Raw genomic sequence first — 18,175 nt, 5'->3', positions numbered from 1 at the left:
ACTGAGTACATGAAGTACATATCTTTGTACTTACTGTTTATGCACCTGGTACTTACAAGGCAGAAACCTGGTGCTTATCAGGTATGTAATGGCTCTATTTTAGAAGCCCCGCTCTACTCTACTCTGCTCAGCTCTATAAAAAATGCATCGGGTTTCCATCGGCAAGTTTGGTCGGTAGCAAAGGAACGCCTCCTTGTGTTGTGTGTGTGTGTGTGTGTGTGTGTGTGAGTTTGTGTGTGTGTCTGAGTGTGTGTCTGTGTGTGTGTCTGAGTGTGTGTGGGGGGGGTAAAGCCAAGTAAAGCAGGGCCGGCCTGCTGGCCCTACACCAAAGCAGGGACCAAAAAAAGCAGGAACCAGCCTCGAAAAAATGCAGGTGGAAATGTGCACAAAGCAAGCGGAGTAGAGTGGAGCCAGGGCCTTTAGAGCCGGTGGAAAAGGGGCATATATGGGACATTCAGGGAACAGACCTGATATTACAGGGTACTTACCTGGTATCTACTTAATTTTTGTTATGTTTGTTAACTTCTGCATGTAAACCACAGCTGACATTCTGAATTTTAAAAATAGATTTTGAAATTTTACTTGGACAAGGGAGTTACACATAGCATGTGCCCCAGTAAAATGGATCTGGTGATGCAGATGAACAAATCCATCTCAATGCTACCTTCAAGGAACAATATAGACCAGGGGTGGGCAACCTTGGTCCTCAAGTGCCACTATCCTGCATGTTTTACTTGTTTCTCTGCTCGAACACACCTGATTTGTATCAATGGGTGATTAACAGGCTTCTGCAGAACATGAAGAGGTAATTTAACCACTGAATCAGTCTAACTTTTTCTTCAAAGTTGCCATTCCTTTAGTTTATCAGATCTTATTAATAAACTGCTGTGAACTAGACTTAAGTTACTAATAATACAGATGTGAATCTTGATTTTAAACAGAATACATATTATTAAAAGGAAATAATAAGATGTTTTTTTAAATTGTACCATAACTCTATGTTGTTTTTCTAGGGAGCATTTCCAGGAAATCTTCAACTGGTGTTGGTGCTGAGACCATCCCGACTCTTCCAGAGGGCGATAGCAGACATTGGGCTCAAGTTGCACAAGGATGACTTTAAAATGAAGGTACCAATGAACTCAAACCTGTTTTGTCCTCAGTAAAACTTGATGATAATGATATGATAAAAATAAATCTACAAGGCATGAAATAACTGAATACATAAAAAATTCTAGCAGGACTGTCAAGCAGAATGAAAGACCCACAGCACAAAGGTGGAGGAGCTTAATCAAGCAGTGGGAGATAAAAACTTTATTCAAGTATAGAGCGAAACAAAACAACAACAGTGCAGCAGGATTGTCACTAGGCTTGAAAAAGTGACGTTTAGAAAAGAGCTTCGATCCCAGGGCTGTAGGAAAGTATTCATGTGGCCTGCATGGCAAATTTTATGTCTATATTTTGTGTTATTTAGACCCTTGCCATCTATGAAAGAAATTTTAACTGATGACTCACAACACCAGTCTTTCAAAATAAATGTGTCCAAACTTTGATGTGCACAATCAGACAATTAAATTATTATTTCACAAAAGTTTGTGATAGACCAGTGACCACTGTAGGTACCAGCATATGCCTGAATAATAAGAGAGAGAAGTTTTTAAAATAATTTTCCTATTACTTTCGTCACAGTCACTTGTTTACATACACCGAGATCCCTATGCCTTTAAACAATTTGGGAAAGCCCAGATGATGTTGTCATGACTTTGGAAGATTTTAATAGATTAGTTGACAACATTTGAGGTAATTGGAAAAACACTTTTGGATGCACACTTCAAACACACTGCTTATTTATGTGACATCATGGGGAAAAAGAAAAGAAAAAAAAAAATCAGCCAAGATGTTAGGAAGAGCATTGTTGACCTCCAAAATTCTGGTTCATCCTTGAGTACAATTTCCAGAGGCTGAAGGTGCCACAATCATCTGTTCAAACAATTATACTCATGTGTAAACGCCATAAAAGAGGATGTCCCCCCTGTCAGTGGGCAAATTACATCCATCGCTGGACAGGACTTCCTTTCCATGACGTCAGTCAAGGTGGAACCCTCCTTGGGCTGCCACCTTACCGTGGTGGAGGGGTTTGAGTGTCCCGATGAGCCTAGGAGCTATGCTGTCAGGGGCTTCATGCCCCTAGTAGCGTCACCCAAGGCAGACAGGTTCTAGGTGAGGGATCAGACAAAGTGCAGCCCAAGGACCGCTTAGGATGAATAAAAATTTTGAATCTAGTTTTCCCTCGCCTGGACGCGGATCACCGGGGCCCCACTCTGGAGCCAGGCCTGGAGGTGGGGCACGTTGGCGAGTGCCTGGTGGTCAGGTTTTTGCCAGCTAGTTGAGGTGGCTCGGGCATTTGACTAGGATGCCTCCTGGATGTCTCCCTGGTGAGGTGTTGCGGGCACGTCCCACCGGGAGGAGGCCCAGAGGAAGACCCAGGACATGCTGGGGGGACTATGTTTCTTGGTTGGCCTGGGGAGAGGGAAGTCTGGGTCTCCCTACTTAGGCTGCTGCCCCCACGACCCGACCCCGGATAAGCGGAAGAAGATGGATGGATGGATGGATGGACAGTCAAGGTGGAAATGACTGGTGAATGATGTTTGTGCTAGACTTAAAGTAATAGGCTAAGGGGCTGATGTGGATGATGATAAACAGCATGGGAATGTCCTGCCATCATACTGCTCAGAAAGGAGATGGATTCTGTGTTCCTAATTTTGGTGCAAATTGTGCGTATCATCCCCAAAACCAAAGCAAAAGACCTTGTAAAGATGCTGCTGAAGCTAGTCAGAAAATGTCATTATCCTCAGTGAGATAAGTCCTGTACCAACATGGGTTGAAAGGTCACTCAGAGCGGAAGAAGCCATTACTTACAAAGCAACATAAAAAAAGATGGATTATAGTTTGCAATTGCACACATTGACAAAGACCTTAATTTTGGAAATTGAACTGTTTGGCCAGAATGACCATTGTTATATTTGGGGAAAAAAAGGTGAAACATGCAAGCCTAACAACACCATCACAACTGTGAAGTACAAAGGTGGCAGCATCCTGGTATTGGGGTGTTTTGTTGCAGAAAGGACCGGTGCACTTCAAAAAATTGATGGCAAGATAAAATACATTATGTGGAAAATACTGAAGGAACATCTTAAGACATCAGCCAGTAAATTAAAGCTTGGGTGCAAACAGGTCTTCCAAATGGACAATGATCTTAAGAATACTGCCACACTAGTTGCAAAGTGGCTTAAGAACAACAAAGTCAATGTTTTGGAGTGACCATCACTAGGTCCTGATCTCATTTCACCTAAAAAAAAATTGTGAGCAGAGCTGAAAAAATGTATTTAAGTAAGATGACCTACAATCTGACTCAGACCAGTTCTATCAGGAGGAAAGGGACAAAATTCCAACTAACTATTGGGAGAAACTTGCCCAAAAGGTTTGACTCAGGTCATACAGTTCAAAGACAATCCTACCAAATTCTAAGAATTATTATATAAACTTTTGATACTGAAGAAAGTCTTTAAAAGTTATCTCTCTTATTGTTAGGGCATTTCACATAGTAATAATTTTGGAAATTTTATTAACTTTTTAAAATCAAAAACAGGAAAAGTATAGTCTTATTTAATGTCAGACTGTGAGAGGAAAATTTGGTTTTGTTTATTTATACAGTGTAAACGTCTGGTATCAACTAGAAAAATGCCAGCGGATGCCAGTAGCTGCCAGTAGATAGCAGCAGGTGCCAGTATATCCCAGTTGATGCCAGCAGTTGCAAACAGATTGCAGCATGTGCCAGTAGATGCCAGCAGGTGGCAGCATGGGCCAGTAGATCCTAGCAGATACCAGTAGGTGCAAACAGGTGTAAGTTTATGCCAGCAGTTGCCAGCAGATGTCAAGAGGGACTAGAAGATGCCAGCAGGGACTGGTGGATGCCAACAAGTTCTAGCAAATGCCAACAGGTGCCAATAGATGCCAGCGAGTGCCAATAAAGGCCAACAGTTGCCAGTAGATGCCAGCAGGTGTCAGTAAATGTACCAGTTGCCAGTAAGTGCCAGCAGGGGCTAGTAGATGACAGAAGATACCAGACAGTGCAATTAGGTGGCAGTTTATGCCAGTAGATACCATCAGTGGCCAGTAGATGCCAATAAATTCCAGCAGAGGCCAGCAAATGCCACTAGATGTGAACAAGTGCTAGTAGATGGCAGTAGATGCCAACAGGTGCAACAGGTGCTAGTATATGCTTTGTTTTTGTCTTTTTTTCTTTTACACTTTTTACTTACCTCTATATTTCTAACATAGGAAAAAAATAATACTATAGCAACTATCACCCCTATAATAATTATTTTAAATAATAATTAATAAATAATAATTCAATAGTAAAAATTTGTAAAACAAAATATCATGTTATGATTTTTAAATAATCATAAATAATTAATTAAATAATAATAATAAATAATTAAATTATTTTAAAATGCAAAAATTTACAGCACAGTTTTAAAGGTTAAAGCATCCATCTCATGAATGAGTTGAATATTTTGATATATGTATTCACAAAGTATGTTAGATTGCAAAAAAGTACTGAATTAGCATTTACACAATTTTTCTGCAAGATTTACAGAAGAATCACAAGAATAGAGAGGTCAGGTACAGAGCTGCTAGCAGCTTTTAACTGAGTCTGCCATCAAATCCATGAGAGTAGCTCAGACATCAACTAAACAAAAGCAACTTCTTTTCTAAACCTAAAACTGTGAGGGACAGAATGCTCGAAGTCCTCGGTGAAGTTGTAGTCAATTAAGAAGTTTTACAATTACTGACTGTGGCCCTCAAACCCCACAGTAATTTTTATAGATGGCTTACTTACAACTGAAGTTGAATAGCCCTCTTCTACAGTACCTTCCCATTCATGTAAAGCAACAATGATAAATTACTTGTGTGACTCTCTTGACCTAATAAACAACAAACATCAATTTTTTTTGGTTTCTGTGAATAAATTGTTGTCTTAGATTATTTAATATAACTATTATAATATTAATAATATAATATTAGTATATTAGTTTTACACAACTGTCTGACATCATTAGAAAACATCAGACTTTGTTTGATGTATAAAATCAGTGAATTGTAAATACTTTCTACAATAAAACCTTTATTTGAAGAGAGAGTTCATTTTACTTGATGTAAATTAAAGGAATGTAATGTTTTTCTCTAGATTGTTATGCTGAACTCTCTGTCAGATTTACATGGCTATGTGGAAAAGAATCAGTTGACCCGGGAACTGGGAGGAAGTCTGGAGTACTCTCACAGCCAATGGATCCACCATCGTACTGTAAGTAAATATTCAGCACTAAAAACTGTCATATCTAAACAATATTTCTGCTATACCACAGATTATAGATTCACTTCATGGCAGAGCAGTGATTGAACAGGTAAATGTGACCATGCTCAACATGATTGCAATTATTTTAGTGCAAGCTATCATTTTAAATCCATGTAGAAGGGAAAACGGGTAATATGCATAATTTAAACAATTACAAAAGTGAAGTTTTTTTTTTTTTTTTTTAACTATAAATACATTTTTTGTGTTTTAATGGCTATAAAAATTATTTTTCTTGTCTCACTCAAAACTAAAATCAAACTTATATTACTTGTTTTGTTTAAAAATGTTTTAGTTTTTGTTTCTTTGATTTGTGTGTTAGAGAACGGGTTTGGGGTGGAAGATGTTTGTTATTAATTGCCGGCATGTTAAATATTTCAGCAAATGGAATATTTAAAAAAGCTCAGCACACAGCTGATGTTACATGTTACATGTTTGAAGTGTAGCTCTCAGCCACAGCCTCACAGACCAGTACAATGAGCTCCAACATGTCCTGAAGTTAAGCCATCTCTGGATTTCTTGTTCTCCAAAGCTAAGTCTGGCTGATTGACATGGTGATGTGTAGGGTAGCTGGGTACCAGAAAACAAATTTAGCATTAGCACAGGCATGGATCTTATGGCAATTGTAATGAAAAAGGAGATTGTGTTTAAACTCTATTCCAACAGGTTTGCAATGATGCCAGACACCAATACAAAAATCTATCCAGTCTCGTTCTTTTTCTGCAATTCTCTTAACAGTCTTTTCTGTCTTTCAGTGTCACAGCAGTGCCATCTAGTAACAAGTAATAACAGCAACTGAACATAAATGCATTTACTGTACACCTTAGAACACAACTTCTACCCTGTTACCCAAACAAACATTCTTATTCCTTCAAGTGAAGTGAAATTTATTTAAATAGCACTTTTCCACAACAAGGCGATTCAAAGTGCTTTACAACACAGAAACAACAATCAGGTACATAATCAAATACAGCAAACATCATAGAAACATCCTGATCAAATATAGATCAATTACATATAATCTAAATGAAATAAAGGATAATCTAAATGAAATCATGAAACTAAACAAATCTAAACATGAGCTAAAATGTTAAAAATAGTACCTAAAATAATCTAAATAAAATCATGATAAAATTAAAGCTGAACTAAACAACAATTAGGCTAAGACAATCAAAATATGAGCTAAGATAAACTAAACTAAATGTACAGGAAGGCTAAATAAGCTAACATAAACTGAAACATGACAATGCTAAACTAAGGGTACAACATGACTAATAGTACCAAAAGGCCCACTAAACAGCCAACATAAGAATTACTAAGATAACTAAACTAAAATTATGATAAAGTTAAAGCTGAACTAAACAACAATTACGAATCTAACAATCTAACAATATCTAAAATATGAGCTAAGATAAAGTAAACTAAACTAAATGTACAGGAACTAAACTAAATGTACAGGAAGGCTAAATAGGCTAAAACATGACAATGCTAAACTAACGGTACAAAAAACTTTCTAATAGTACCAAAAGGCTTGCTAAACAGTCAACATAAGAATTACTAACTAAAGGAGGGGAGGGAGGGAGTGGAGTAAAAAAGATGAGGCAGAGACGGTGGATAATTTGTATGTGTGTGTGTAGAGACGGTGGGAAGACTGTGTGGTGTATGTTGTATGTGTGTGTTTGCAAAGTCCATGAATCACATCACAGAGGCCATTGTCTTTGATAATGTGATGGAATGTTTATCAGTCAGCCCAGAGCAGATCCACAGATGTCCTTAGGCAGAGGGGGCAGGGCGGCTTGTTTACATAAAATCCGGGGAGAAATTGAAGTTAGCTAGCCAAGGCCAGCGTCAGGGGAGCCAGAATTCACAAAACAATAATTGTTTTGGGTCAGGCAGATTTGTTTTCCGTCTGCCTTGAAAAGTCTTGCTGATACTTCTCAATGGCGAATCCAAACAGCCAAATTCCAAGTCCATTCCACCTGATTTGAGCGAGCAACTTTCTCCAAGATGTAACCCATATTATTATTCATGAGTCCCAGAACCGCAATTTAGCCTGCGGTCCAGTAAAAGGATCGCATCCAACTTGCGATTCTGCTCCCGTAACAGTCTGAGTGTAGTTCGCTGAACCCATCAAACAAATTTGACGATAAGTCAGGTAACTGCCTAATACAAACAGCAGAAATCCTGTTATCAAAAACCTAAATATGTAAAGATCTTCTTCCAAAGACAAAAATTGATAGACAATCAATATTCCATTATCTCCAGGAATCCATTGTGTATCCAGCAAAAAATGTCCCATCAGGATAAGTCGGCTCTCCCAAGCTCTGTCTTCCTGTCGAGAAAATTTGATCAATTGGGTTGAGAGACCAGCTGACTGGATCCATGGTTTAAAAATTTTGGAGAATATGCAAAAGAGGCTCCAGAAAGAAAGCAGGGCAGAGATGCAGAGAGAGGGGAGGGAGGGGGGTTCAGGAGACAGAGAGACAGAGAGAAAAGAAACATGTCCCCTTCCACCAGGAGCAGAGAGAGAGGCAAAAGTTGTTTTCTTAGAATGATTAGTATTACTGTAATGCAAAATAGTGTCTGCAATTTATGTTTAACTTTTCAGTTGGCAGAAGTTTCTATTAGTACAATAACATTTTTACTTAAAGTAAAAAACACTGTCAAAATTACAGCTAAAATAAATTCAAAATCACAAGACATTTGTTCACATTCATTCATATTTTTCACAACTTTTTTTTGGTTGGTGCATGTCTCTCCCTTTGCAAAACAGTTCATTTTGGTGTCTGTTTTGGGCTGAGGGGTTCCTCTGCTGTATCAGTCTTTTGTGTTCATTTGGGCGAAGTGAAATTCATCCTGCATTTCATCTGTTCCTTCACTGAAAATGAGTGAACTTAGTCCAGTCTGCTGCTGTACTGACAAAGGATCACTACTCTAGGTCTCCCTTTTACCCACATGACTGTAGCTCCAACAGTTACTTTGGTGGGTTTCACCCTTTTCCAGTTGTCCAGCAGGGGGGAAACCTCTCCCCATATAATAGTATTCTTAGTTTTAAATTGTCACGCTAAAGAATATTGGTAGTGGTAGCTCACAATCCCTTGGTTTAGCACGCAGTGTACAGTGGGCTCTGTCCAGGCTGGGTTTCTCCTCAAGCTCCAATAAGTTCTTAAGATTTTTGGCCATAAACCTTGTAGATTGTAGTCCTTCTGTGTCCTCCAGTAGGCCCACAAGTCAAATATTATTCCACTGAGAGCATGCTTCCAAGGTTTCACATTTCTTGCTCAAAGTATTTACCGCCAAAAAAAGATGTGCCATATTAGCTAGTTAGCTGGTTGCTATACTTGTTAGATGCGATCTTACAGAATCAGAAACATGGACCCAGGAATTCTGTTACTGGAACTTCAGTTAGGATAGATAAATTTTCACAGGTGAAAGATGTTATTTGTTGGACCAATATTTCAAATCCTAACTGCATTTGTACTCATAAGGAATAAAGAAGAAGAAAAAAAAGTGAATTGTTTGTCTTTATTTATGAGTAAATCTGATGAAAAGTAATACTGTTCCAACAAAAGAAATATGAACACGTTCAACGTAGACTGGAAAATCCCCTCCTGATGTTAGGCATTATAAAGCAGTTCTGCTTCATTTCAGTCAAACTGATAAAAATGAACAATTCATGTTTGACAGCTTTCCTCGGATGTGAGGAGACCAGTAAAAACTCAAGGTGTTTTAGAGAAAACCTGTCAGTAAGTAAGTTTAGGTCACAGAGTCTGTTATGTGGTGATAAACTCAAGAGTTTCATTAATCTCTCTTTCTCCCTTATTTTTTCTTAAATCAGGGGGTGCTCTGAGTTTTCACAAAACCTGCTTTCTGGAATACCCAACTGACTGATATGTTCAAAAGGACCTTTAAAGATTTGTCTTTTTTGTAACTATAAGAGTGCTAAAATTCCACAGTGACATATGTTTCTTTCCTCAGGCCATAGAAAACTTTGCCTTGACAGTGAAAAGTATGGCACAGATGTTGCAGAAGTTTGGAACGGCACTGGCAGAAACTGAGCTTCCCAATGATGTTCAGAGCACCAAAGACCTGCTCACGGTGCACACTGAAAAACACAATAACCTCAAGGTGAAGGAGTACAACATACAAACACAAATACTTCTTTCTATCAAACATAACATTGCAATGTAATAACTTTACTGGCAAAATACAAAAGGAAAAGTCAAATGAAATAAAAGTTGATTTGGTGAAAAGATTCTCAAATATGGAAATGTTTGGGATTTTTTTTGGTTCTTTGGGTTTATATGTCTCATTTTTTAATTGGATGGATGAATAAATAGATGGATGGATGAACAGATGGATGTTAATGTTTCACATCTTGATTTTGTGTGTGACTCAGGATGAACTGAAGCTTGCTCTGAGACAAGGTAGCACCTTGTTTACTTGTATCAAGGATCAGGCAGCCAAATCAGAGAGCCATGAACTGAACCCAGATGAGTTGGAGAACCAGACCACTGTGGAACGGTAATTCGCATCCAAGCTTCTCATGTTTCTTTTTGTTTGGTTTTTAATTGCATATTGTGAATCAGATTGTGTTTTCTGAGGATTTTGATCTTGTTGTTATAAATAGTGCTGTTGCTGCTATGTGTTTCAGGCTCCTGGCCCAGCTGGATGAGACAGAGAATGCTTTTGAACAGTTCTGGAGCAAACACTACCTGAAACTTGAGCAATGCCTTCAGCTACGTCATTTTGAGCAGGACTTCAGAGAGGTAGCTCTGTGAAATTGTTTGTCTCTGTCGTCCGACCTTTGGATCTCTGCTGCAACCTTTTTTCATTCATTTCCAATTTAAATGACGATTATTTACCTTTTTTTATTACATAATTTTTTAAAAATTTAAATCTAACTACTTCTGCACACTTTGTAATATTTTAGCCAATCATATATAAACATGATCAACTCATTCAGCAGATAGGTGCTTTGACTTTTGTTTTTCTGTAAGTTTTCAAAATATTTAACTTTATTTAAACATATTTTCTTCATAAAAATACATTAAGATCTCTTCAATTCCATCAAAACCATTGTTCTTTTTGAAATCTGCTTCAGTGTACATGCTCTATTTTTGTCTTCTTATGGTACTTTCAGTTTTTATCTAGGTTTTTGTACTTCTAGCTTTTAGTCTTTTGCTACTTTTGTTTTTAGCTAGCCTCTTGATACTTTTAGCATTTATCTACCTTTCTGACAAATATTTTTGCAAGCCTGGCTTTAGTATAGTAAGCTTGATGTAGGATACAACATTTTGTGAAACTGTGCCTAAATGGTAAATGGCCTGCACTTGTATAGCGCTTTACTAGTCCAAGGACCCCAAAGCGTTTTACACTACATTCAGTCATTTATCCATTCATCTACACATTCACACACTGAAGGTGGTAAGCTACATAGTAGCCAAAGCTGCCCTGGAGAAGACTGGCTGAAATGAGGCTGCCATTACACTGGCGCCACCAAATCCTCTGACCACCACCAGTGCCTAGTACAGATTGATGATCTATGTAACCTCTTTAATACTTCCCCCTTAACATTGTCTGAAATTAGCAATCCCAGATCAGTCTCCATACAGTTTATAACACAGTGGAAGGATTTGAGAGGTTAAAAATATTTTAATATATAAGAGATCGCCCCCTGTCAGTGAGGGGAGATGTTGCAGGAAAATTTCAAATTCCGAGTGGTTAGGAATGAGCTACAGACATAATATTAGGCTTGAGGTTTTTATCCCTAATGTAGACCAGAGAAAGTGTTATCCAATACAGATAAAGGGAAAATATAATTCACTGCTTGTGGAGCTCCAACAAAAAGACAGGCAGCCACTATCACATTCTTATTAAGATCATGAATTATTCCTATCACATACAACCCCCCCCCGCCCCAAACACACACACACACACACACACACACACACAAGGGTTTAAGAACATAATTGTCTACCTTCATCTTCTGGTTAGACCTTATGTTTTGTGTGTATTATAAATACAGTATGAATAAATATGGGACATTTTGTCCTTCTTCCATCTTTGCTTTTTTAGGTCAAGGTGTGTCTTGACACTTTGATGGACAGCCTGAAGAACCTGCCTGATACTGGGGATTGTGTAGCCAGAGTGGAACACTTGCTGAAAGATCTGAAAACTCTGGAGGAGAAAGCTCAGGTGTGTCAACAATATACAAGATACGAAAAAGTTAAAAATTCTGTTGTTTATGCCAGATAAAATGTCAAAGACTTAAGAAAAAAGAGAGAGACACAAAGTTCTGCAACAAAATCAAACAGGCTTTCCATCTTTTTGAAAAGTTTGAAACGCTTACATAAAAGGTAGTAAACTGATTGTATTTTCATTTCATATTCAGGTAAAGTTATCAGTCCATATAAAATTTTTATTGTTGAGTTTTAACTAATCAAATAATTTAAAGAACAACACAAGTAGCAGTAGTTTTAAATTAATTCAGTTTATTTATATAGGACCAATTCACAGCAAAAGTTGTCTCAAAGCACTGTACAAAAGAAAAACAAGTCTAAATCTTAAATCTAATTCAGATCAGATCCAGATTTTATTCCAATTACACTCAATTCAATTTTTATTATAATACAAAACATGCTATAATACGTAGCATTATAAAAAGCTATTTGGCAACACCTTTCTATTTATCTAGCAGATTGTGTCAAATCTTCATTTTTTTCACTATCCCTCATTCTGAACAAGCACATTGGAGACAGTAAAAAAAGAACAACACATTTTACGAAAAAAACTCAAATGGAACCAGAACCAGGCGAGTGGCCATCTGCCTCAACCCATGGTGGTTTAAGAGGACAGGAAAAAGGCACAGACAAACACAGAACGACTGGTCCAGATGTAGTTTCTATGAGAAGAAAACAAAGAAAAACTCAGGTTAATGACATCAATAATTGTAAATACAAACATGGAGAGTAAAAGAAAGAAAGAAATATCTTGGTGAAACAGGACAAATGATTTCCTTAATGTCCAGGTGAATATTGATCCAAAAATGGATGCTATGTCATACTACATTAACCTAAGGTGGTAAGAGAGGACCTTTTTAAACAAAGCTTGCTTGTCAACATAAAGGACAAGGAAACTAGCAGACTAGTTTGAGCTATACATAACAATTCTGTTACCTCCTCAGGATAACATATCAGAAGACCGAGCAATGAATCTTATTTTCAAAAACAGCAGTTAGTTTTATTACTTTTTGGTTAATTTGTAATATCTGTTGTTGTCCTTACAACATTAAAGTGTTAGCGCTTAGCTTGTCTTAGCCCCATCTACAACTCAGTTATTGAATGTTAAATTAAAGTATATACCAAGCAGTGCTTCGTTAAACAGAAAACTAATTTATCAGATATATTTGACACCTGGATGAATAGATGTAAACAAAATGAAACGCTAACATATTTTCTAAATTGCTTTTCCTCCAGGCCACGGTAGAAAAGGCCCAGCTCCATGCACTGCATGGTGACCAGCTCATCCAAAGCAACCACTATGCTGTGGACTCTATTCGACCCAAATGTGTGGAGCTCCGGCGGGTCTGTGATAACTTCAACAATGAGGCCAAGAAGAAGTCTGATATTTTGTCCAAATCCCTGCAGATACACATGGGCATTGACAAGGTAATCATACCCCTTGAACTTTTTATGTTTAGAAAAATTAATATTGGAATATAAGGCAGTGAGGCAAGTGCTATGTGAATCAACAGGAGCCAACACCTAACTAACTTTATCCAAGGTGTATTTTTATTTTTAATCAAGGGTGAATGTCCTGTTTATTTATATGGAAGGGACGAGACTTAAAACTTGTCCTTGCAAAGTGATTTATATTTGATTTTTAATTGCTCCCTTCAGGCTAGATAGAGACAGCTAGCGGGCAGAATGTGGCCCGCAGGCCATAAGATGCCAATGTGTGTGCTAGAACATTGCTACTGCCATGGGTATCACTTCTGCGCTAGATTGTTTTCATGACCTTATCACTAACATGGCTGTAGCCTAGACATGAGGCCAGTGTGACCAGTCCTGCTTCAAATTCTCAACGAGCTGCTGAGCACAGGCCCCAACTTTTGGATATGCTACCACTGCACTCCTCCATTCTTCAGCTAGGACCCTGATACACTGCCACCATGATAATGAACCACCACAACCTTGTTATAATAGGTTTGTGCATGCTCCAAACCAATGTAGACTTATCACTCACTGTTTTCTTAAACTATTAAATCACTGGGCTTCAACTAGTTGGAGACTAGTTGGCAACTCAAAAATTATAGAAAAAATACAAGAAAATAGGCACATTTATTTTGCTGCAGCCTTACTAAATTCTGTGGTCTGACTTCCTGCTTCTCTTTGTCTGCCTATTTGTATTTTGCTCCTAAGTTTGTATTTTTATAGCCCATAAAAATGTGACCCTTACACTGTGTCACTGTGAAAACCCATTGATTTTACAGAGTAATCTTGTCCTAACCTGTTTGATATTGTTTCTGTGTACAGGTTAACCAGTGGTGTGAGTCTGGCATCTACTTGCTGGCTTCCCAAGCTGTAGATAAGTGTCAGTCTCAGGAAGGGGCCGAATCAGCTTTAACAGATATTGAGAACTTTCTGGACACAGCAGAAAAGAACCAACTAACAGAACTAAGAAACCTTCACAACCAGTTTGAGGTGGTCTTATCTGAGGATGTAAAGGTAAATTACATAGAATAATATTGGATAAATCCTTTTCAGATGAAGGAAAACGAATGATCCTGTGTTTTACACTTGCAGGGCAGCGTTGCGAAGGCTTTAAAGCGACTGGAGGACGTTCAAGAGATGTTTGAGAAGCGACATGTTAGCCTGAAGAGACTGTCAGCTAAACAGCCAAGACCTATTCAGCCTGTTGCCCCACGACCTGAGTCATCTCCAAAACGGCCTTCACAGAAGACTCCCCCCAGGACCACAGGGAGCCAACAGAGTGAGCTGAATGTTTAAAATCTAATTTATGAAAATAAGGTGAAACAAGTGTGTGTATCATGTTCAAACAGTTTAAATATTTGTTGTATGTTACCCTCACGGCTGTAAAAACTTGTTTTTGTGCTGAAAAACAGCCTGGTCTGTCCATGCACTATTTGAGGTCATCTATAAGGCCTTTATGCAGGTAATGGTAATTGTGATTGTAACTATTGAAATCAAATTTTCTTCCTATTTGTTTCAGCCCTTGTTCGCAGATCTCCAGATAACTCCAGCAGTGCTAGGCAGCAAATTGAAGCTGACCCCAACAAAAAGAAGAACATACGTAAGGCCAAAGGAGGCATCAAGGTACTTTGATATCGTATTATTAAATTTAGGGACATGTTAAAATAAAATATCTTATTGTTTATATTTTCTACTCAGTAATTTCAAATTACATTAAATTATCACTCATTCTCATCGCTGACCTTGGAAGACATGATGCTCAGGATTGGGCATTGTTTAAACAGATGAGATCAAGGTAGCGATGTTTACCCAAAATATAAAGCACCATGTTTGGTGAAAAGCAAACACAGCATACACAGCACACCTCATAGCAAACTGTCACATATAGCGACCTCCGATTGGCACAACAGGGTGTCATTACGACAAATTAGAACAACAATCTTACTGTATTTAACTTTAGTGTTAGTCAGCAGTTTCAGGTAGGATTCAATATCACCTGCTCTGGCCCATAGAATCCATTTGACTATGGTTGCTGGAGTCCGTATTGCCCCATTTGGGACAATGGAGCTGCCAATTACCAGAGTCTGCTTCTCAGCAGGTTTGTTGCTGAGTTAGATAAATCAGTTTGAAATGTGAATAGGTTGGTGGTGAATTGGGGGCTTAGTCTAGGCACTATGCTTACTCACCCAGTCAGATTGGGGTTCCAGCTGCTCAAGGTCTGCTGGAGGACCACGAATGGGAGCTACTGTCAGTGGCTCCACACTGCCTAAAAGGATCTGGCAAGCTAATGGCTTTTCACCAGCTTTGAGCAGAGCTACCAGTTTCAACAGCCTCTCCTCCAAAGCTACCATAAGACTACATTTATTACATGTATCATTATCACTAAAGTCAGAGGAATTACTAAACCTCTAACACACAGAGCAAGTGAGGACAGGAGAAGCTGGGAGAACCAGAAGTCATGCTAAGCTAATACTAGTTAGAACTATCAGACCCAAAAACAACAAGCAAGAAGTGTTGAAAGACAAAAGGTGCCTCAAGCACAATGCAATAGTAAAAAAACAAAGGTATCAAGAGTGTTTGTGTACTAGTATGTAAAACTGTGCGAAAGTCAAATAAATCCAGTGCATCAAAAGATTCCACGAGCAAACAATTTACTGCACCGACCAGAAGAGTGTCCCCCGCCTCTCGCATATTGTTGGCTGGAAATAGGCACCAGCTCCCCGTGACCCAGAAAGGAGAAGCAGGTAAAGAAAATGGATGGATTCAAACATTTTTGGAATTGGGGTTATGGATGTACATTCAGTGATTACCATCTGAAAGTTTCATGAAAATCCAATTGGTGATTAGTAAGATATTTTTGCTGATGACACAAACAAACACACACGCATGCAAAAACCTTTTGTTTTTTTCAACTTTAGCTGTGAGTGATAATAAGGTATGAGTTTTTGTTCTCAGTGCTGTACTGAATGTTTTAAATTTAACACTCTCCTGCTGCAGATTGCAAGATTCTATTGTAAAATAACTTAGTTTCTTATTCCAACTAAAATACCTGTTTTTATTCATTTTCAGATATTGTATTTTTTCTTATTAAAACTTCAATTTAGGATAAAACAATAATTGCACCTATTTCCCTGATCTACAAAAAACAGTAAGAATAAAAGTAAATGGCATCAGCACATCTATCCATGTACATATCACAGAGATTTAATAATGGGGTAGGTTAAATGATGTATTTACCAGTGCTGATAGCCACCTGAAAACAAATATTTGGAAATGATATCTGCATAAAACCCATCTTTACATGGACAAAACACTAAAACAAGAAATTGTTTTTTGAGTGTGTGATCTCTTCATAATAGCAAAAATCATAGAACTGTTAATATTTTGATGTGTGTGTGTGTGTCACAGATTGAGGTGATGCATGAGGAAAGCCAGGGAGGTTCCACCTATGTTAAAGTGTCTAATGAGAGTGAAGAGAGTCTCTCCAACAGACGCAGGTAACCACACAACTGGGCTTCAGCAGGTAACACACATTCCTATGATTCCCTTCTGAAAATACCATTGTTACTAAAATAATTTTGTGCAACTTGTACAGCACTGATTATCTGGTAAGATATTTATACACTATTTGAAGTCAGAAGAGAGATTGACTGCAATAAAACCAGGCTGAAAAGATGCATAATGGTAAAGAAGTTGTGATGTTGGCTTTTTTCCCCTTATGGGAACATTGGCTTCCCTGCATCATAATATTTAATTCTGTTCAATTTGAACCAGTTGTTTTTATTCAGGCCACTGGCTTTTTAAATTAAATTTTTTTTTTAATGTTTTTTTTTTTTTAATTTGCCACAGCTATCCGAGCATCTACATGTTTCACATGATGTACTGATTCTCAGAGTATAGTATGTGTTGAGGATGACTCTCAGCTCATATAAACATGAGATGTCTTCCCCAAAATATAATCTGTAGTAAAATGATCACACACCACCTGCAAAAACTGGAAAAGGACAAAGTAATCAACTGATCCCAGGGAACCCCCACAAATTTTATATCAAAATGACCGGCTCGGTATTGGCATGAGGGCTATTATTTTTATTGGCGTTTCGTGTTACAACGCCAAAAAACACGCCAAAATTTGGGAATTTTCGTGAAATTTTGGCAGTTACACTAACCCGACTAACGAGCTAGAGTGTGGAGCTGTCTGAGCACAACACATTTCTTAGCGAATAAACTGTTCCTACACCCACATCTTTTATGATGCACGAACAAAATGGCATTTTTGTCTTCTTTCAGGCAATGTGTTTACTTTTCCTGTAGGTATTATAGTTTTCTGTCAAATGGCCCCAGAAGGCCGAGTGGTCCCTGAAGATCTCCTATTTCTTACCATTGTCCTCTCTTTGAAATCCGTCTTGCCGGAGTTGGCTTGAGGGATGTTTTTAACTCGTCATATCTTGGACACAAAGCACTGTAGAAATGTGAAATTTTAAAGTAATGAAAACCAATCTCTCCTTTCGCTCACGGTCCAAGAATTATTTCAATACGTCCTATAGTTTTTGTACAGCGGCTATTTGTTCGGCATGTAATTTTACCTGTTTCAGAACTTTGTTTCTCATTGAAATACATTGCAGATCGATCCAAAAATCAGTCTCTTAATTTTTTTTGAAAGCTCACTACGACAGCATACTTCAACCTAGAAACGCCATTTAAAGTTTCAGCCACACATAAGACATTCAACTATTACTGAGCAAAGCAGCTTTTTGATATCTTGTATAGTTTTTGGACAGTGGCTGTTTGTTCGGCATGTACTTAGCACAAAAACTTTCTGCCTTCTCTAACTGCACACCTGCTGCGTTACCATGGTAATAGAACACACAGGCTGACCTCTGATGACATCACACAGACTCAGTGTGGGTTTCTCTGTGTGTACATTCAGCTTTGTTCAATAGTGTGTATTAGGCGTTGCTAATACACAGGCCTGCTTATTGCTAAGTCATCCTGCTAATGAAACTCATTCATTGCTAATATTCATTCGGCCATTTTGTGCTCCTTA

The 18,175-nt window shown here is 38.1% G+C and overlaps 1 protein-coding gene across 15 annotated transcripts in view; it reads left to right on the top strand.

Annotated features, from left to right (window-relative positions):
* The window catches only part of mcf2l2 (MCF.2 cell line derived transforming sequence-like 2), a 143,554-nt gene that overhangs the window by 24,535 nt on the left and 100,844 nt on the right, over positions 1 to 18,175 (top strand). For 14 of the 15 annotated variants that reach the window (XR_005234393.1, XR_005234395.1, XR_005234394.1 and 11 more), the window contains exons 5-15: positions 1,014 to 1,127; positions 5,249 to 5,365; positions 9,392 to 9,541; positions 9,813 to 9,937; positions 10,068 to 10,182; positions 11,492 to 11,611; positions 12,892 to 13,083; positions 13,951 to 14,142; positions 14,221 to 14,407; positions 14,648 to 14,751; positions 16,537 to 16,625. Coding sequence is in view for 10 of the 15 variants with exons in the window: in XM_037981140.1 (XP_037837068.1) it covers positions 1,014 to 1,127; positions 5,249 to 5,365; positions 9,392 to 9,541; positions 9,813 to 9,937; positions 10,068 to 10,182; positions 11,492 to 11,611; positions 12,892 to 13,083; positions 13,951 to 14,142; positions 14,221 to 14,407; positions 14,648 to 14,751; positions 16,537 to 16,625 (1,505 nt within the window). In the remaining 5 variants the exon portion in view is untranslated. Of the gene's footprint in view, positions 1 to 1,013; positions 1,128 to 5,248; positions 5,466 to 9,391; positions 9,542 to 9,812; positions 9,938 to 10,067; positions 10,183 to 11,491; positions 11,612 to 12,891; positions 13,084 to 13,950; positions 14,143 to 14,220; positions 14,408 to 14,647; positions 14,752 to 16,536; positions 16,626 to 18,175 lie in introns of those variants that run through there. The other variant, XM_037981149.1, reaches the window with a different exon arrangement.

Source organism: Kryptolebias marmoratus, linkage group LG18 (assembly GCF_001649575.2).
Source record: "Kryptolebias marmoratus isolate JLee-2015 linkage group LG18, ASM164957v2, whole genome shotgun sequence".
Classification (NCBI taxonomy): domain Eukaryota; kingdom Metazoa; phylum Chordata; class Actinopteri; order Cyprinodontiformes; family Rivulidae; genus Kryptolebias; species Kryptolebias marmoratus.
Note: the sequence above shows the minus strand (reverse complement) of the source record. Positions and strands in the feature narration are given on the sequence as shown.